This window comes from Perognathus longimembris, chromosome 3 (assembly GCF_023159225.1).
Source record: "Perognathus longimembris pacificus isolate PPM17 chromosome 3, ASM2315922v1, whole genome shotgun sequence".
Taxonomy (NCBI): Eukaryota; Metazoa; Chordata; class Mammalia; order Rodentia; family Heteromyidae; genus Perognathus; species Perognathus longimembris.
Genome location: NC_063163.1, coordinates 79,634,981 through 79,655,577, shown reverse-complemented (window position 1 = coordinate 79,655,577; position 20,597 = coordinate 79,634,981). Strand labels below are relative to the sequence as shown.

The 20,597-nt window shown below is 54.5% G+C and overlaps 2 protein-coding genes across 2 annotated transcripts in view; one reads left to right on the top strand and one right to left on the bottom strand.

Moving 5' to 3' along the window:
- The window catches only part of Cmklr1 (chemerin chemokine-like receptor 1), a 39,188-nt gene extending 27,777 nt beyond the window's left edge, over nucleotides 1-11,411 (top strand). The window contains exons 2-3 of the mRNA XM_048342760.1: nucleotides 8,398-8,469; nucleotides 9,907-11,411. Coding sequence (XP_048198717.1) covers nucleotides 10,006-11,133 — 1,128 coding nt within the window. The 5' untranslated portion in view covers nucleotides 8,398-8,469; nucleotides 9,907-10,005 and the 3' untranslated portion in view covers nucleotides 11,134-11,411. The remainder of the gene's footprint in view (nucleotides 1-8,397; nucleotides 8,470-9,906) is intronic.
- Nucleotides 1,072-3,548, bottom strand: LOC125347730 (vegetative cell wall protein gp1-like). The gene is made up of 2 exons (XM_048340703.1): nucleotides 2,574-3,548; nucleotides 1,072-1,152 (listed from the first exon to the last, which is right to left on the bottom strand). Exons 1-2 carry the CDS (start codon nucleotides 3,546-3,548, stop codon nucleotides 1,072-1,074), a joined length of 1,056 nt encoding a protein of 351 aa, XP_048196660.1.
- Nucleotides 11,412-20,597: the final 9,186 nt, after the last annotated feature.

Here is a 20,597-nt window from a genome sequence, read left to right as displayed (position 1 = left end):
TGCCCCGGTGCTCCTGACCCCCTGTCCCCCAGCCTGCGAGGGCACGGGCCCTCTGGAGCAGCCAGAGGAGGTGGGGGCTGGGTTCCCCCCTCTGTGCTGACAGTAACCAGGGCAGGCCAGAGTGCCCTTGGTAAAGTGGGACCCGGTTATTGCAGCCCTGCACCCCCCCACGTTTTTCAAAATGTGGGGGGACGCCCCCCTGGCACGGGTAGTAACCAAGGCCATGCCTGTCCACATGTGTGCATTGTTGACTCTCCCAGGCCCTTGGGGAGATGTTCTCACCCCGAAGCCAGACACATGGGTCTTATGGGGGCCTCTCAGGCTTTCCACCAGGGCAAAGGCCAAAAGGTTCTGGAATGTTCCAAGGAAGTGTTTGGCAATTCCACAGGAACTGGGTTTGAGCCTGGCATGCGCCCACATGCGAGCTTCCTCATCTTATGCACAGGATGGTTCATTTGATCTCTGGCTTTATCAGCGCTGTGCAACCTCAGGCTTGCGCCCTGCCGGCTCCGTGCCTCATATTTCTCTGTGGCAGCAGAATATAGTGAGAACTGTCTGCATGCTTGTTTAATAATAAATGAAGCTCCAGCTTGGTGGCTGGCACTGGTTATTCTCTCTACTCTGAAGGCTGAGATCTGAGGATCATGGTTCAAAGTCAGCCAGCCTCAGGGAAGGAAAATCTGGGAGACTCTTATCTCCAACATAACTGAAAATCTGTGAGATTCTTATCTCCCACGAACCAACAGAAAACCAGAAGCTGCGCTGTGGCTCAAAGTGGTGGAGCACTAGCCTTGAGCAAAAGAGCTCAGGGACAGCAGCCAGGCTCTGAGTTCAAGCCCTATGACAAAAACAAACCAACAAAACAAAGAGTGGTGCTAATGACACCAACTGAGGCTTTTGTTCTTTGGGATGGAAGGAACCTGCTGTGGCTTGAGCCCTGAATTTCCCCACAAGAGTCGCGGTGAGCACTGAGGCAGGACATGGCCATTGTCCTGGGGGTCATCCTGTCCCCCTTGAGCTTGCTGAGCCTCTAGAGGCTGGGCTGTTGCACACGGGCCTTTCAAAGGGTCGTCACTCGTCCGAGTTCACTCCAGAGCAGCTGAGGCCTGCCGGTGGGGGCTCTGAAGGTTTCTTGTTGGGTGTTGTGTCTGCCTGCGGGTATGACTCCATCAGGGGGTCAGCGAGCCAGCCCCTGGCCTGGGAACCACCCAACCATGCCCCTAAGGCAGAGATCAGGGGTGTTTGTTCACATGGGTTTTTTTGGACCTCAGGAGAAAAGGGAATGTGGATATAGCTACTCCTTGCCATCCCATTTCCAAGGTTGGCTTCTGAAAGCTTCCACACCCATCCTGTCTTCCTCCTTCTCTGTACCAAGGCCTTTAAGACCCTGGTTCCTCCTGTTTCATGGGTCATCCAGCTAGTTCTTAAAAAGCAACCTCCCGTTGCTGGGCACCCGTGTTCACCCCTGTCCATCTTATCTACACAGGGGGCTGAGAGCTGAGGATCACGGTTCAAAGCTAGCCCGGGGCAGAAAAGTCTGTGAGACTCTTATCTCTAATGAACCAGCAAAAAAAAAAAAAAAAAAAAAAAACCAAAAACCAAAAACCAAAAAACAAAAAAAATCAACCAAACAAACAACAAAAAAACCCAAAACCCAGAAGTGGAGCTGTGGTTCAAAGTGGTAGATCGTTAGCCTTGAGCAAAAGCTCAGGGACAGCGCCCAGAGTTCAAGTCCCAGGACGGGCACCAAAAGAAAAAGAAGGAAATAGCCCCTCACAGCGCAGCCTGGGTGTGGCCAGCCCCGTCCCCACCAGCCTGGTGGCTCAAGGGTGCTGTGTGTGACTTGGTAACCACAGCTCCTCACAGGCACCCCGATGTCCCGGCCTTCCTCCTCCACGACGCTCAGTGCTCCCCACATCTGGATGCCCGCACACGTGTCTGTCCTGGGGTCAACTCTGAGGTCTTGGCTGCTATGTCCCCCAACAGCTCAGAGGTGGGGCAGGCCCTGGGAAGGTAGACGGGTAGGAACACCCAGAATTTGACCTGCCATGTTCCCAAAGGAGCCAGAGCCACCCTTGGGGGGCAGGCCTGCCGGAGACCGCGCCCAGCCCTCCATCCTGTTCCCACTGCCCCACTGCTTGGTCCTGCCATGTTCCCGCTCTAGGACGGGAACTGTTATTTTTACTAACTTCAAAGGGTTTTGGAGTAGCGTGTCCGTGGAAGCGGCCGAGCTTCCTACAGCACCACGGGGATTAGTGATCTGTGGTTGCTTCTGGAGGAGGCAGAGGGTGCATCTCAGCTGGATTTCCTGCTGCCTCCTCTCAGCAGCCGGCAGGGGCTGTAGCTACTCAGCTATGGGGCCCACAGGTACGGGGGGCACAGACACGGGGGCACAGACACGGGGGGCACAGGCACGGGGGGCACAGGCATGGGGGGCACAGACACGGTGGCACAGACACGGGGGCACAGACACGGGAGGCACAGGCACAGCGGGCACAGGCACGGGGGGCACAAACACAAGGGCACAGGCATGGGGGACAGGCACGGGGGGTACAGACACGGGGGGCACAGACACGGGGGCACAGGCATGGGGGGCACAGGCAGGGGGGCACAGACACGGGGGCACAGACACAGGGGCACAGACACAGGGGGCACAGACACGGGGGCACAGGAATGGGGAGCACAGGCACGAGGGGCACAGATACGGGGGGCACAGACACGGGGGGCACAGACACGGGGGGCACAGGCACGGGGGGCACAGGGACGGGGGAAACAGGCACGGGAGGCAGGCACGAGGGGCACAGGCACGGGGGCACAGACACCGGGGGCACAGACACGGGGGCACAGACATGGGGGGCACAGACACGGGGGGCACAGGCATGGGGGAAACAGGCACGGGAGGCAGGCACGAGGGGCACAGACACGGGGGGGCACAGACACGGGGGGCACAGGCAACGGGGCACAGACACGGGGGCACAGACACAGGGGGCACAGACACGGGGGGCACAGGCAACGGGGCACAGGCACGGGGGGCACAGACACGGGGGGCACAGACACGGGGGGCACAGGCAATGGGGCACAGGCACGGGGGGCAGGCACGAGGGGCACAGACAAGGGGGCATAGAAATGGGGGGCACAGACACGGCACAGACATGGGGGGCACAGGTATGGGGGGCACAGTCACGGGGGGCACAGGCAGGGAGGCACAGACATGGGGGCACAGGCACAGGGGTCACAGGCACGGGGGCACTCGCACGGGGCACAGGCACGGGGGGCACAGGCATGGGGGGCACAGACACCGGGGGCCACAGGCAGGGGGTCACAGCCACGAGGGGGGCACAGACACGGGGGACACAGGCAGGGGGGCACAGGCACAAGGGGCACAGACACGGGGGACAGGCACGGGGGGCACAGGTACGGGGGGTACAGGCAGGGGTCACAGAAATAGGGGGCACAGGCACGGGGGCACAGACACGGGGGGCACAGCCACGGGGGGCACAGGCAGGGGTCACAGAAATAGGGGGCACAGGCACGGGGGCCACAGGCATGGGGGGGCACAGGCACAGGGGGCACAGGCACAGGGGGCCACATGCAGGGGGTCACAGGCATGGCGGGCACAGACACGGGGGCACAGACATGGGGGGCACAGGCACAGGGGGCACAGGCAGGGGGGCACAGTCACAGGGGCAAAGACACGGGGGGCACAGACACCGGGGACCACAGGCAGGGGTCACAGGCATGAGGGGCACAGACATGGGGGGCACAGACACGGGGGGGTACAGACACGGGGGGCACTGGCAAGGGGGACACAGACACCGGGGGCCACAGGCAGGAGGTTACAGGCACGGGAGGCACAGACATGGGGGGCACAGACACGGGGGGCACAGGCACGGGGGGCACAGGCATGGCGGGCACAGACACGGGGGACACAGGCACGGGGGGCACAGGCACGGGGGCACAGACATGGGGTACACAGGCACCGGGGCATAGGCATTGGGGTGCACAGGCAGGAGGGTGAGGAGGCACAGTGGGCCCCTGACCACCCGTTCTTGCTGTGGCAGGAGCACAGCCCTGCCGTGCGTCTCCCCGGGGGCTGGTGCTCAGTGTGTCTGGTGCTGAGCCCCTGGCCAGGGTATTGCCTCTTCCCACCTCTCCAGTCCAGTCTCTTTTATTTATTTTTTCTACTTTTCCCCAATTTTTTTTTATTGTCAAAGTGCTGTACAGGGGGTTACAGTTTCATACTAAGGCAGTGTGTACATTTCTTATCCAACTTGTTATCTCCTCCCTCATTTCCCCCTCCCCCTTTCGCTCTCCCCCCATGAGTTGTACAGTTGGTTTACACCAGTTTTGCAAGTGTTGCTTTTGTAGTCATTTGTCTTTTTATCCGGTGTCTCTCGATTTTGATATTCCCTTTCACTATCACTGTTGTAATTACTTCCAACATGCCATGTGAAACCGTAGCTTCTATTGTTGATGATCCTCTTGTACGCCCTTCCTGTGGTTGTACCTGCACTATCACTGTATCTTATCTGAGTACATTGGAAACTGTATATACTGGTATTAGAACTAGGAAAGTGAAAGGGAATACCAAGATCAAGAGACACAGGATAAAAAGGCAAACGACTACAAAAGCAATACTTGCAAAACTGTTTGGTGTAAACCGGTCTTACTCTTGGATTTTCTTTTTCTTTTTGGTAAGGGTGCTCTACCACTTTGAGCCACAGGGCCACTTCCGGTTTCCTGGTGGTTCATTGGAGATAAGAGTCTCACAGACTTTTCTACCGGGGTTGGCTTTGAACTGCGATCCTTAGATCTCAGCCTCCTGAGTAGCGAGGATGACAGGCGTGAGCCACCAGTGCCTGGCTGGAGGTGCTTTTTTAAAAGAGAAAAAATTAATGTTTTTGTCACAAGGAGGCTTTGGGGACAGTAAATACCTTCTTGGAGTGGAGGTAAAGAGTGTATGTGATTGTGAGTGTGCATGTGTGTGTATGTGTGTGTGCTTGCAGTGTGAGTGTGTGCAGGCACAGGGTTTATCTGTCTCTCTGTGTGGGAGAGTCCCCAGAAGAAGGGAGGCTTTGGGGCTGAGATGGGGAGGGTGGGCGACTGGTCACTCACCATAGGTTTGAGGGCTGTGCTGCCCTTGTAGGTTGAGGGTAGAATGTCAGGAGGTTTGTTCATTGTCAAGGTTTGAGGCTGCCTCAACCTCACATTGGAGTCCTTGTCCCCACGACCTGTACCCAAACCTTTCCTGATCTCTAATCAGCTCACATCCACAAGCCCTTAGGGGGTCGGGCCCCATCCCACCCACTCTGGGGCTGGCAGATGCCCGAGAAAGGCTTTCTGGTGAGCTTTGAATCTGGTTGGAATTTTGGGGGGGATGATTTTGAGTATATATTTGTTGTTGCTGTTGAGACAGTCGTACTTAGGTCACCCAGGCTGGCCTTGACATTATGATCCTCCTGCCTCAGCCTCCTGAGGGCTGGGGTTATAGGCATGTACCACCACTCCTGGCCTGGTAGAAGGAATCTGCAAAGGAGTAGCGATTCCTCCGCCCTGGGAAGAATGCTTTTGCCTTGGGGGGCCGCTGGGCACAGGCACGGTGCAGACAGGGCTCCGGTATCCCAGTCCACCCCAGCTTTTCTCCCCAGGAGCAACAGCGCCCCATCTCCTGCATTCTTCTCCCCCATTCATGCCAGCACTGGGCAGGAACTAGCCAGGCAGCTGTGGGGGGCCTGCACCTTGCGTGGGGGGGGGACTGTGAGGGGGTCTGACCCCAGATTCACATCTCCTCTGTCCTAGCCTTGAGCCGCATTGTACCACGGCCCCGAGAGGGCCAGGGGCTGGCGCAGGCGCCCCATGCATGGGCCCGCCTCCCTGGCCTCTTCTCCTTGGGTCTGTCCAGGGTCTCACCTAAGGGGTCGGAAGGCCGGCCTGGGGCGTCGAGACTCAGGTGGGCTGGGCCGGATGCCAGACTCGGTGTGGATGCCAGGATGCAAGGATTGGGGGAGAGGGGGCGGGGCACGGCCAGGCTGGCTCATCTGTCCCTGGGGTATTGGTGGGGACAGAGGACAGGAAGGCAGGCTGACCTCCAGCCTGGGCTGCGGGGGGCAGTGTGACCCCTGGACAGTGACCCTTGTGTGTCTTCAGACTTCAGCCAGATAGGCCTGGAAACGAGGGGGTGGGGTGCAGTCCCTAAAGGGGCCACTCTGGGGTGGAGCAGGGAATCCTGGGATACGGGGAAGGGCGACTGGAGTAGAACCAGCACGTGCTCTGATCTCTAGAGACAGCGTGGTTAAGGGCAGGAGTGTGGTCACCAGCTGACTGTGTGACTGCTTCACTTCCCCACTTTCACAGTGGAGCGGCAGCAGTGTCAATCCTAAGGGAGAGGAGATGGCGGAAGCATGTGAATGAACACAACTAAGTATGTGGTACTTAGCATGGTGTTCGAGCCATGCCTGGGTATTATGTCTCACAAGGAGCCAAACTGAATATGAAACAGAATTAGGTGTAGATGTAAGGACCCACCAAGAACCAGTGCAGAAACCTTGTAGGCTAGCAGAGCTGAAGAAATTGCCTCCACTGACCTGATGGACATATGACTCTTAAGCTTCCTGGTGGCCACATGAAAAAGGGAAATGGGATGAGTTATAAATCTTGGACTGTTAAGAAAAGAGGAAGAAGCCCAGTTCCTCCAGGGGAGCAATGTCACTCCGTGGCATTTCTCACGTGGGCAGGCGTCTTCATCAAGGGAAGCAGCTGGGCAGGGTTATCCAGCCTAGAGATGATTTTCATGTGCTTAGCAGCTTGGAGCAACTGAGAGAAACTGGAGGAGATGTCTAGTCCCAGAGGAGGTCTGCCTAGGACGGGTGCACAGCAGATCAGGAAGGTGGTGAGGGCCTGGAGTGCAGGATTCAAGGTTCAGGCACAGAGGGCCCCAAGCAGCGAAGGGTGGGATCTGACTTGGGCTTCCAGGGGTAAGTGGAGGCCAAACTCAGCCTTCCCAGCTGAGGTTCTAGAGTGGGCCTTCCTCCTTACTCTGGTATGGCCTCCGGCAGGTGACCCTCAGTTTTCTAACAGCAAGCGGGGGTCCCTGCGGAGCTCTGCGTGGTGTCTTGCAAGAATAATTGTTAAGATAGATGTGTGCACGGGGTTGCACGTGTGCTTTTGTGTGTATGGGTGGGGGTGGGGGTGGGGAGAGGACTGAAACCTGAACTCAGGTCCCCCACAGCCTCTAACTCTGGCTCTTTGTGTTCTAGTGCTATCTCAGGTCAGGTCTTCCTTTCCTTGCCCTGGAAGTTCTCAGATGCTCACGATGCTCAGGGGGTTATTTATTTATTTTAATTGAGATGGGGGAATCTCCCTAACTTTTTCTTTCCACCTGGGTTGGCTTGGAACTGCGACCCTCCTATGTCTGCTTCCTGTGTAGCTGAGGTTACAAGGGTGACCGGAGGATAAGGTTCGCCACCTACAGCGGACAGATAGAAGACCAGAGCTCAGAGAAACAATCCATCCTCTTCCCTGACCAGTGGGCCCAAGACAAGCCAATCTTCTGACTTTGTTCCACGTTCCCAGGCGAGGCCATTTTTGTGGGGAGAGTCAGGAGTGGGGTCCTGAGAAATTAATAATAGCAAGGAGACAATGTGGCTTCATTCCAAGTAAAGGCTCCTTGTCCGTGGGCTCCATGTCTGTGGAGCCAGTCAATCACAGAGTGACAGTATCCGGGACACGCAGACACTGTCGCTCTGGATACATGCGCACTGCTCTCCCTCATCTTTTCCTGTTCCTACATAACGAACCATTCCTATGGCACGTTGGTTGTGTTAGGGATGAAAAGTAATCCAGAGATTCTTTTAAATCAGGGAGGTCATATGCAAATACATGTAAACAGGCTGTGTGCAAACGCAATACCAGGCCACACCCCTTGAGACCTCCTCCCTGCCTCAGTTGTCCTCTCAGAGATCAGGAGATTCCCAGCCAGCTAGTTGGCACCAGCCAGGGTGAAGTCCAAGTTCTGTTATTCGTACAGAAGACGCATGGGGTCCTATGAGCCCGGCTTCTCTCTCCCAGCCTGGGCGTCCATGTTCCAGACCAGAAGCAGAAGGGGCATCACTGGCCACCGTCCACACCCTGGGGCTTTCAGTGCGGGGCCATAACGGGCGCTCAGGGAAGGGCCTCTTTGGCCTCTGTGCCCCCAGCATCCATTTGTGTTTCCTGGGTCCTGCCCTGGGCCCTGAGTCCTGACTGAGGCTGGTGTTGGTGGGGCCCCAGTGGGGGCGGGGGGGAGGGGGAGCTGTGTGGATCCTGGCTCTTCTCAGCAGGAAGGAGCACCTAGCCTTCTGTTTCTTCCTGCTGTGGGCTCCACTCCCCTAACTCCCCGTTCCTCCTCATCTCCCGCAGGTGTCTGCGGCTTCTGTGGGAACCCATTGCAAGGACCCACACCACAGAGCTTTGGACGTGTCACGGTGAACGGTGAGCGGCCATGGTGGTCTCCCAAGGGGACAGGGGACCACGGCAGGGTGGGGGAGGGGGTGGGGGTGGAGGGCAGTGATGGCACAGCTGTCCCCTGGGTGTGTGAAGCATGGTTGGAACCAAGTTCACAGTTCCAGGCCTCTCTTCTCCACTGTACTCACTGTTGGCGTACCAGGGCCATTGCTGAGGGACTTCATTTTTCTGGCAGTACTGAGATTTGAACTCAGGGCCTGACCATTTCAGCAACACCTCCAGTCCCTTTTTGCTCTGGTTAGTTTTGAGATAAGATCTTAATTTTTTGCCCAGCCTAGCCTGGACTGCAATCCTTCTATTTATACTTCCCGCTGTAGCTGAGATGACAAGCTTGTGCTACCAAACCCGGCTTTTGTTTTTTTCTGTTGAGATGATGTATTTTTTTGCTGGGCTGGAGCCACATCCTTTGGGTCTCAGCCTCCCACACAGTTAGGGTTACAGGCAAGAGTCACCACACCCAGCACTGAGGGAGATTTTATTGAATCATTGCCTCTACTACTAGACTAGGCAGGAGAGGGTCCCAAAGAGGTAGAAAATAGATTGTTAAGAGCACAGATTATGACCACTGGTGGCTCACACCTGTAATCCTGGCTACTCATGAAGCTGAGATCAAAGCTAGCCCAGGCAGGAAAGTCTGTGAGACTCTTATCTCCAATTAACTGCTAGAAAACTGTAAATGGCACTGTGGCTCAAAGTGGTAGAGCACTTGCCTTGAGCAAAAGAGCTCAGGGACGGCGCCCAGGCCCTGAGTTCAAGCCCCATGACTGACAAAAAACCAAACAAACACATTTAGGCTTATGTATGTCAGGGCTGGGGGCATGGCTCAGAGACTGGGCATGGCTCAGTGGATAGAGGTGTGGCTCCAGGGGCAGAACACTTGCCTAGCAAGCATGAGGCCCTGAGTTCAAACCCCAATACTGACAGTCACGAGTTTCTAGATGTCTGCCCTTAGAACAGTGCTTGGCTTGTAGGAGGTAGTGGAGAAGTGTTTGGTAAGGAAACAGAGGGCTAGGGTTGTAGCTCAGTGTTAGAGTGCCTGCCTAGAATACTCAAGGCTTCGGGTTCATACTCAGCACCACAATGAAAGGATGGAAAGGAAGGAAGGAAAGAAGGAAGGGAGGGAGGAAGGGAGGAAAAAGCCACAGAGGAAATAGTCAAGTGGTTGAAAGCACTAGCTGGCCTCGCTCTGAGCCAAGGAGGTCAGGGCCGGCCACACTGGGGCTGGCTAGCTTCTGTTTTGTTTTTCTTATATCAGCTGTAGGGCTTGAACTCAGGGCCTAGGAGCTGTCTCTAAGCTTTTCTGCTCAAGGCTAGAGCTCTACCACTGTGAACCAGAGCTTCACTTCCTTTTTTTTTTTTTTTGGTGGTTAATTGGAGATAAGAGTCTTATACTTTCCTTCCTAGGGCTGGCTTTGAACTGCGATCCTCAGATCTCAGCCTCCAGAGTAGCTGGGATTGCAGGTGTGAGCCAGCACCTGGCTCTGGTGAGCTTCTTAGAGGCACATGTCACACGGGCCTCCCTTGCAGAGGATGGAGAATCTGGATTACAATTCTTCCTCTGCCTATGACAATGAATACCTGGAAGACTTGGACCCCATGGTGGCGGTGGAGGAGGCGTCTCAGGTGGAGACGGGTGGGATTGAGATTTTCGTGGCGGTCTACAGCATCATCTGCTTCCTTGGCATCTTGGGCAATGGTTTGGTGATTGTCATTGGCAACTTTAAGATGAAAAAGACGGTGAACACCATCTGGTTCCTCAACTTAGCCGTGGCGGATTTCCTCTTCAACATCTCCCTGCCGATCCACATCGTCTATGTGGCCATGCGCTATCACTGGGTGTTCGGGCTCGCCATGTGCAAGATCAGCAACTTCCTGCTCATCCACAACATGTACACCAGCGTCTTCCTGCTTACTGCTATCAGCCTCGACCGCTGCATCTCCGTGCTCTGCCCCGTGTGGGTGCAGAACCATCGCAGAGTCTGGCTGGCCTGGGTGGCCTGCATGGTCATCTGGGTCCTGGCTTTCTTCCTGAGCTCCCCCTCCCTCATTTTCCGGGACACGACCCATTCACAGGGGAAAATCGTCTGCTTCAACAACTTCAGCCTGTCAGCGGATGAGTCTCCCTCCGTTCAGGCCCACCTGTCCTCCGTGGGGTACAGCCGCCATGTGGGGGTGACGGTGACACGCTTCCTCTGTGGTTTCCTGGTTCCTCTCCTCATCATCACCGCCTGCTACCTCATCATCCTCCACAAGCTGAGGCGCAACCACCTGGCCAAGACCAAGAAGCCCTTCAAGGTCATCGTGGCCATCATCGTCACTTTCTTCCTCTGCTGGTGCCCCTACCACACGCTCTACCTGCTGGAGCTCCACCACATGGCTGTGCCCGCCTCCACCTTCAGCTTCATCATGCCCCTGGCCACCGCCATCGCCATCGCCAACAGCTGCATGAACCCCATTCTCTACGTCTTCATGGGGCAGGATTTCAAGAAGTTCAAGGTGGCCATTTTATCCCGCCTGGCTAATGCTCTGAGTGATGACACCGGCCAGTCGTCCTTCCCCAGGAGCTTCACCAAGGCGTCGTCCATGAGCGAGAGGGCTTCTGGGAACCACAAGGAGACCAGCATACTTTGAGTGTCCTCCCTCCTCAAGGGGTCCCTCTGGGGGCACCCCAACCCAAGGACCAAGGCAGGAACCCTCCCCAGGAGGTAGAGCACCCCCCTCCGTGCCCGCAGAGCAAATCGTGTTCTTGGCTGCAGACCCAGGGTGGGAAGGCCTTCGTCCAGGGAAGATGGCGGCAGCCCAATGGCCCTGCCACATCCATGCCCAGCCCTGGACCAGCAGTCTGTGCTCTGTTGGAGTGAGGACCAGCCTTGGCTTAACTCAAAGCACAAAAAAAGAAAGAAAAAAGAGCAGTTCTCAAAAGCATTAACATAAACTGCGGTTGGCACAGGTGACAGGATTAAGCTGCCTACTGTGTGCCCCAGATATGCAAAGCCTCTGATATGAGTGGGGTGTGGAGGGGAGGTATATGCATGCATACATACATACTTAAACACGTACACGCATGCATATATACATGTATACACACACATACACACACACAGCTGCCAGCCCATTCCTGCCCTGTGCTCCTTCCTCTGGGTTCTGGTGGGGGCAAGTCATGGCTCACGGGGAAAGGGGAGTGAACTCTCAACCATGTTCACTTCTAGAGGAGCGGAGAAGACCTACCTGGTCCTAGGGGGAGCTTCATGAGTTCTTTGCAAGGGCAGCATGGATGGGGGAGGGGGCTGCGATCAAGATGTGGTGCCCAGGAACTCATGAGAATGGGGGAGGGGTATGGTACAGTTCACCCTGAAACTTCCCAAAGTCTGTAGGCCACTTGGGGATGTAGGTGGCGGCAGCCCCTTCCTTCGATCCCTACAGCCTCCTGGCATTGTTACCGAGGGAGGGCCCAAGCCATCACTAAACCCCTTTTTCCCTCCCTCCCTTCCTCCCTCCCTCCCTCCCTTCCTCTATCCTTCCCTCCCTCCCTCCTTCCCTCCCTCCTTTCCTTCTCCAACCCACTCAGCCCTGGTTATGGCTTAGAGTCCAGCCTTTCTGGGGCATGGGGTGGAAGGCAAAGGGCAGGGAACTTTCTCCTAGCTTGTTTCTTCCAGGCCTTGCAGGAGAACATTCACAGTACAGCACCATGGTGGGGTGCTCCCAGTTATTCAGGGGCCTGAGATCAGGGTTGGAAGTTAGTGGAACAGACAAGTCTGTGAGACCTAGAAAACAAAACAAAACTAATTAACTTCCCCAAAGCCAGAAGTGGAGCTGTTTGGCTCAAGTGGTAGAACACTAGCCTTGAGTGAAAAAACTGAGGGACATCACTCAGGCCCTGAGTTCAAGCCCCAGGACTGGCACACTCATACACACACACACACACACACACACACACACACAGCAGCAGCAGCAGCAGCAGCAGCAGCAGCAGCAGCAGCGGCCTTGGAGCATCCCCCTGGGAGAAGATGGTATCCCAGGGGCCTGGGCTATAAACTTGAAGCAGAGCCTGAACCCCACCTAGCTCCTTGAACTGGACCCCCAAGACCTGCCCCCCCATCCCTGCACCTATACAGCCTGGCTTCTCACATCTGAAAGGAACAACTTCCGGGGTCAGCCAGTGACTTTGTCCCATGGAACCATGACAAAGGCAAAACTTTGGAGAAGGAGGAAGTTCCCAGCCCAGCAAGGTGGGAGTCAGGTACAGATAAGCGCCTTGGGAGGCCCGGCCTGCCAGGCCATCTTCGGACAAGGAGAATGTATCTACTGAGGATATTCCAGCCTACTGTGGCAGCTCTCAAGTATTTAGCACTTTCCGAGTTTATCCTGCAACTCTGCATTCCAATCACTTCTGTAACAATGAGAGAATGACTTCTTTTTCACCTTGGTAGGGGCTCAGAGAGGTTTGGTAACTCGCCCAAGGGCAACCAGCCAGTGTCTGTCTGCCAGAGATGTTTGAATTTAAACCTCAGTTTGCCTGACTCAAATGAGATGGAAGCCAGGAAGGAACTGGAGATTTATAGGAAGCTTCAACCCTAGATGTCGATTCTTCAGTGGATTGATGCGAGCATATTCATGGCCTGCAGGAAGCTTTGTAAGGGTTTTCAAACTGATCCAACTTGGCAAAGGAAAGGCACTGGGCCCTCAGCACCCTGGATACCTGCCAAGGTCTTGCCCTACCCCACCCCAGCTCTGTGGTTCCAATCCTCTGTGCCAAGACTTAGAGAAAGCAAGACCTCTGGGGTGGAGAGGCTGGGTGGGGAAGGAGGCTGGCAACGGCCAGTGTTTGTGGACCCAGGGCCCTTTGTCCCCTTAAGCCAGAGAAGACACATTCTGTTCCCCAGTGTGTGTGTGTGTGTGTGTGTGTGTGTGTGTGTGTGTGTGTGTGTGTGTGTGTATGCATGCAATAAACCGATGTCAGAGCTGTCTCCCTCCTGGGCTGTTTGACTCACACTTCATCAGGGACACACAGTCCTGTCCCAGCTGGTTCTTGAGGCTTATTATGGTGAGGGACACTGAATAGATCCAAGCTGGGACCTCTGGCTGCTTCCAGAAGTCTGAACTTGGCTGTGTGGGAGCAAAAGAAAGTTTTAAAAGCTGGCCTACAGCCCCCACCCCTGCCTCTCTCCAGGCTTTCAGATGGAGGGACCGAGATATGGCATGCAGTGGGGTTTGTCCCAGGTCACAGAGACAGGTGTGGGGCCTTTGGGCCCCGCATTCCAGAACCGGCTGCAGGCAAGGAGCTCAGGTTGTCCTTTGGAAAAGCTGATAACCAAGAGCCCAGTTCAGGCTAGTTGTCCCCCCTGGGAGCTGGGCCCCCTCTTCCTAGCTGTGACTCCAGGGTCCCTCCCTGCTCTTAGTGCGCATGTACAACCAGCCCATCCCCTTCACATCTACCCCGTGTCTTGAAGCATCGCCTGCATTTCAGGTGCGTAGTCCCTGTGGCCATTAACAGTGCTGGGGCCTGGAGGGGCTCAGGGGGCATGGGGACAAGAGGCAGAGGGACAGGAAGAGAAGAGGGCACTTGGGGATAAGAGGAGAGGATGGAAAGAAACCGCAGGGTGATGAAAGCCAAGAAGCTGGTGTTTAGCGGCACACAGGCCCGAACCTGTGGCTGGGGTGGGGAAGACCAGACTGTTCATCCCGGGGCCAGGATGCTGGAGGTCAGATGCACAGTGCAGCGGGCAATGTAGCAGGCTGGGAACCAGGTCTGCCATCTGTGCTGCAGCTTCTCCAGTTCTGGGAAGGAAGCGGTGGGGGGGGCGGGGGGGGGAAGAAAGAGGGAGGCAAGGAAGGAAAGAAAAAAGGAGGGAAGGAAGGAAGAAGAGAAGAGAAAGGAGGGAGGGGAGGACAAGGGAGGGAGGGGAAAGGCCAGATGGTGATGTAGAGGAGCCATAGGGACAGCAGTTCTGGGGGGCTGCAGGGGAGCAGGTGGGTGAACAGAGGGGCAGAGGGCCAAGGGCTGAGGGCCCGTGCAGTGGACAGACAGGTGGACATGTGTAGACGATGCCCCTCCTGGGCCTCTCTGGGGGAGGGAGCTGGGGGTTCTCTGGAAGGGAGACAGCTGAAGAAAGCTTTGGGACCTGTGGAGAGGCTCCCGAGCTTTCTCAGGGGAGCAGTTAGCAGGAAGCCAACCACAGACCCATTTGTGCCCCACAGAGGCCGCTTTATTGATGGAAATTAATTGCAACTCTGACTCAACTTGGCCTCTGCGAGTGCACATTTCTCAGGGGAGCCCTGTGAATAGCGCATACATTAAATGAGGCAGAGGCGGAGCCATGGCGTCCTTGTGGGGGGTGCCCAGGGAAGTTTGCCAGCCAGGACCTGAGTGCTTGAGCTTGGTGCTAGCCTTGGACATCATCCCACTGCTGACCAGGTAAATCTTCCAGAAAAGTCCCTGTGGAAGGATGGCATGCCAGCCCCTGCTCTAGATACCCAGCAGTGGGAGACAAGGGGGTGGGAGTGAGTGAAGGGAGGAGGAAGTGGAGAGCTGGTTACCTTTAGGATGAAGAGGTCCCAGCACCAGTACTAGCAATGGCCATTCCCATGAGTCTGGTGTAGCTCCGTGGCCTCATAATCTCATGGAATCCCGACTATGCTCTCTATGGTCACTCTGCACTTCCATCTTTTGAGGAAGGGACCCTGGGGGAGAGTCTGAGGGATTGCTTTATCCTTAGGGTGGGGGTGACCCTAGGGCTGGGTTGGGTTGGGAGTGGGGTGGTGGTGGTAGGGAGTATCCACTGCTCACAATAAAAAAAATAGCATTAATAAAGAAATACACACAAGCCCATGTTACTGTGGTCAGCATCTCATCATTATCATCATAGCTATCACCACCATCACTATCACCATCACCAGATTCTTGCTGGTTCTGAGCACGTAACCACCACACCATGTCCAGTTCCTCCCCCAGTGAGAAAGGGAAGAGGGAGGGTTAGGTTTGGATATGGAGGAGCTGTGATTCTTTCCTTGAGACATCAGGAACAATCCCAGACAAAGTAGGTTTCCATGCCACCTGCTGTGGCCTTTCCCTTTCTCCACCCCTGTCTGATTTATTGCAGCCTGCAAATCAATAAGGCAGATGCCCCTCCCCCTCCCCCTCCATCTCCCTAATGCTCTGTAGCTTCCTTCCCACCCAGGGCTCTTGGTAAGGGCTTGCCTGGTATCACTGTGACCACAATCTTCCCGTGTTTGTCCTTCTGCATAGATATCCGAGGTGAAGCAACCAGCTGGGTAGAAGGTCTGTGTTGAGCATGGATGATGTGCAACACACCAATGCACAACTGGACACCCTGGGGTTCCTCCCCCCCGCCCCCCGCAACTCCTGCTGGCCTGTGGCTCTGGATCCCAGATGCCTGCCACAGGCAGAGCCAGAGACTCAGGATGTTCTACTCTGGTTTTCTCTCTGAGATCATTTGGCACATCCAAATGAGCCAGCATCTGGACAAGGGGGGCCAGCATCTGAGCCAGAGCCAGCATCTGGACGAGGGGAGGAGTTTCCAGTTCCTTCCAGACGTTTGGCTGTGGAGCTGGGAGGTAGGGAAAAGGGGGCTACCAGTCAAACTGGGCTGTTGGCTGATGGTGGTGGTGGGAGCTGGCTGTTGGCTACCGCTGAGGCACCATTGACTTTTATGGGATTCCAGGCAGGGTGACAGGTGGCTGGAGGAACTGCCTCAGTCATCCTGTCATGTTTATGACCAGCCTCAGAGGGGGCTGGCACTCTCCCAGGTCAATTCAACCTCTCAGAACCACATGGACATCCAGCAGTTGATTGGTACTAGGTCCCTACTGTATACCAGGCCACCAGCTGGGCTCCAGGGGTGGGTTGGGCTCAGCAGGTGATCCCATGACAATTCCCACCCATACTAAGCACCTTTGGGCATGCAGAAGACCAGGCATTTGAGCCCACACTCATCCCACTGGCTACACACTTGCCTCATGAGCTCAATGAAATAGATGCTGAGGAGTTAGCATGGAGCAGAGAGAAAGGCTTTCTGTTATGAAGAGAGAGCGAGAGAGAGAGAGAGCAAGGGAAAGAGAGGGGGAGGGAAAAGAGAGAAGACTAGGGTCTTGGCTGGGAATTTATGAATATAGACTAGTTCTGGGTTCCAACATGCACCTGTCAGCAACAGTGCCCCCCTCTGTGAATTCTCAGAACAGGCAAGTGAATTGGATCCAGTCAGAGATGGAGTTGTGCACTTGACCCAAATAGATGGTGGCTGTAGATGAGGAGGCAGCAACTGAGGCAGGTGGAATGAAAATGAGTGGCGGATGGGGGGTACAGTGGGGGGGCTTCCTGGTCCCCTCTGTCCTCACCACAGGGACTGTTGCCCGCTCAGCTGGTGGCAATCAACATGTCCCTAGCTTCTGATTCTTGGATCCCTTCCCCACGGTGCACTGGTGTGAATCTCCTTGGGGCCCCTGGCTGCAGAATACACAAAGGGTGGGGACGGATCTGAAGGAAGCAGCTTGTCTGATCTTCAATGTCAGCTGAGAAGAGGACCTTGTGGTAGGGCGCCCTGCCAAGGATTCTCCATGGGGGCTGGAAGCACAGCATACTGAGAGGAGCCAGAAGGAGGGAATTGACATGTGCCTGACTCTGCTGCTTCCTGCTCTATAATGCAATCTTCCGTTCCTTTCACAGGCTCCTCTTTTTCTCCAATTTCGATTCAGATACATCAAGTCATATGAACTTGAGGAACAGAGAAAAAGAATATCAGTTTATTTTAGAAGGTCTGGAATATAAATAACATGGATGAAAGCCCCTGATCACCCAAGTAGTGCGCATTTCTTTTTTTTTCCCCAAACGTCAAAAGATATGGATAAGCAAAATAAAAATCGAAGGGAAATGACCTATAACCCCAGAGATCAGACAAAGGTACACACTATAATGTGCAATCTTGTCTGTGTGTCTATGCTGGTTTTGTTGTTTGCTTGTAGTTTTTCTTTTTCTTTTTTTTTTTTTTTTTGTGATCATGGAGGTTGAACTTGCCTGGGCTCTGTCCCTGAGTTCATTTTGCTCAAGGTTAGATTCCGCCACTTTGAGCCACAGATCCACTTCCGATGTTCTGGTGGTTAATTGGAGATAAGAATCTCATGAACTTTCCTGCATGTGCTGGCTTTGAACCACAATCCTCAGATCTCAGCCTCCTGAGTAGCTAGGATTACAGATAGGAGTCATGGGCATCCATCCCAGGGCCTTGCACTTACTAGGTAGGCACTTTTCCACTAGAGCCATGCCCCCTATTGCTGAGCCAGGCCCATGATGGCTGAGCCATGCCCCCTATGGCTGAGCTATGCCCCCTATGGCTGCGCCACACCTCCCACAGCTGAGCCACGCCCCCTACAACAGGGCCACGTCCCATACGGCAGAGCCACGCCCCCTATGCCAGATCCACACCCCCAATGGCTGGGCTTCCTATCCTGGAGCTGCATCTCAACTGCTAAGCCACATCCTACGGACAAGCCATGACCCTAGCCCTTTTTGCTTTGGTTATTTTGGGGCTGGGGTCTCACCTTTTCTTTGGGAGGGATAACTGATCTTGGGGTTTGAACTCAGGCCCTAGATGATGTTGTCCCTGACCATTTTTGCTCAAGGCTAGTGTTCTACCAATTGAGCCACAGCTCCGCTTTGGGTTCTTGGTGGTTAATTGAAGATAAAGAGTCTCATGGACTTTCCTGGCTGGGCTGGCTTTGAACCATGATCCTCAGATCGCAGCCTTCTGTGTAGCTGGGATTACAGACATGAGCACCAGCTCTTGGCTGTTTATGTCTTCCTTGCTCTCTTCTCTCACTGGGTTAGAATCCCCAGGAGAGATGAATTCAAATCATACTCCACCCATAGAGGAAAAACATCTGTGAGCCATGTTTCAGCACCACGGACAGAGAACCCATGGCCCAAGGTTGCTCGCCCATTACACAGTGGCGGGAGGGCAGATGGGCCTCTTATTTCCCTCTGGGTAGGACAGCATTTCCTCAACTGACCACTCAGTGTTCAAAATTGGAGTGTGGGGTTCAACCTACTGTAGCTCCCTTTCCCTTCACTAGCTGGTGACTCAGTAAGATAGGAACAACCACTGCACCTTAACACGTGCAGTTCTCAAGGTTAAATAAATGGCTAGGTGATGTAAGAGAGACAGGAGATTGGGGAGGATGGGAGCCCAGGGGACTCAAGCAGAGCCAGGAATGCAAACTGGGGCATGGCTGCTCTTTTATGAAATTAAACACATGCAGAACTTGTGGCCCAACAATGTCGGCTAGAACTTCCAGACCCAGAGAAGCCAAAGAAAACTTTTATCTTCATAAAAGTCGATTGCCTCTGGTGCTGCATTATAGTAACCATGAAGCTGAATTGATCATCTGTGTTGTCTGTAATGCACACTTCAGTAGGTCTGACAAAACATAACAAAATAAAACACTTAGCCCATGGCAGACCTAATAATGACTACTGGCAAAAATCATTCAATGCTGTCAGAGGATCAGGCTTTTATATGCATTTGTCCTATTGCTGGACTAGAAATGAATACTCAGAAGATACGGCGGCACCTCTCTAAGGCCACGCCACTGGGTAATGGCTGGGAGGAGCTAAAGCCAGCAAGGTGAAGGCAATGCCCATGTTCTTTGGGCAGAACCCATCCCCAACCTTCCCCACGTCAGGCTTTGAGCACGCAAAACCTGCCATGCTGGCACTTGCGAACTAGGTCAATGGCTGGGGACGATTTCATTGTAACACCAGCGGGCCTGGGCTTCTCTGTGGGAATTAGTTAACAATTACCAAATCCATGCATTTAATTAGGTGGAAAGTGGCCCATGATAACAATAATTAGCACTTAAACCTCACTCTTAAACCTCAGCTTGCTCTAAAGGCAGGCTTATTAATTAAACACTTCCCACAACCCTCAGAGGTGAGGGGATGGGTGGAGGAGTGGGGGTGGAGCTGGCTTTCTAGGAAAACCCACAGAAGCCTCCATGTGGGTGTAGGGTCCCCTGCCAGGCCAGAGCCAGGGCCCAGAAGCCTGAGCTCAGCCGGCTCATCCCCTCAGCAGCTGACCAGCCTGAGTCACAGTTTTTGTTTTTGTTTTGTTCAGTCATGGGACTTGAACTCGGGGCCAGGATGCTGTTCCTGAGCTCTTTTGCTCAAGGATAGTGCTCTACCACTTTGAGCCACAGCTCCCCTGCTGTTTTTTGAGTGGTTAACTGGGGATAAGAGTCTCATGGGGACTGTCTAGGGCTGGTTTCAAGCCTCAGTCCTTAGACCTCGGCCTCCTGAGTAGGTAGGATGACAGGCATGAACCACCGGCACAGTTTTGAGTCACAGTTTTGACCACAGGGAATGCAGACAAACACATGAGAAATCTGAGGTGTCTGAGACTCTTTCCCTCTTCCACTCTCATCTCCCTCAGAGGGGCTGGCTTGTGTAGCTTGAAATCCTACATATGTCCCTCTTCTTGTTCTGTGTACTCTTCTTAGGGGACATCAGCTGAACCCCACCTGGTGTGTAGAAGGGGAGACTGAGGCTTGGAGACAGTGGGCTTTGTTGAGATGCAGTATTTCTAGAAGGTGTTGCACAATTAGAGAGTGGAATAAATGTTCTCAGAAAAAAAGAAAGGGCCGGGCAAGCTTGGCTCATGCCCGTCATTCTAGTTACTCAGGAGGCTGATAAAATCTGATGATCACAGTTCAAAGCTAGCCTGGGCAGGTAAGTCTGTGAGACTATCTCCAATGAACCACCAGAAAACCGGAAGTGGTGCTGTGGCTCAAAGTGGTAGAGTGCTAGCCTTGAGTGAAAAAAGCTCAGGCACTGAGTTCAAGCCCCATGACCGGCAAAATATTAAAAAATAAAAATAAAAGATAAATAAAAGCAAGAAAGGAGGAAGGAAGGAAGGTATGTTGTAAAGTCCCCTGTGCTTGAGCCCAGGTGCCCCCCTCCGTCACACCCACTGACTTCCTGTCCCCCCAGCCATGTAGCCAGAGTCTCCACAACACAAGACAGTGTGAGCCATCCCATGTGACTCTGCATGTCAATCAGCCACGGAAGGCCTGAGCTGGGGGCCCAG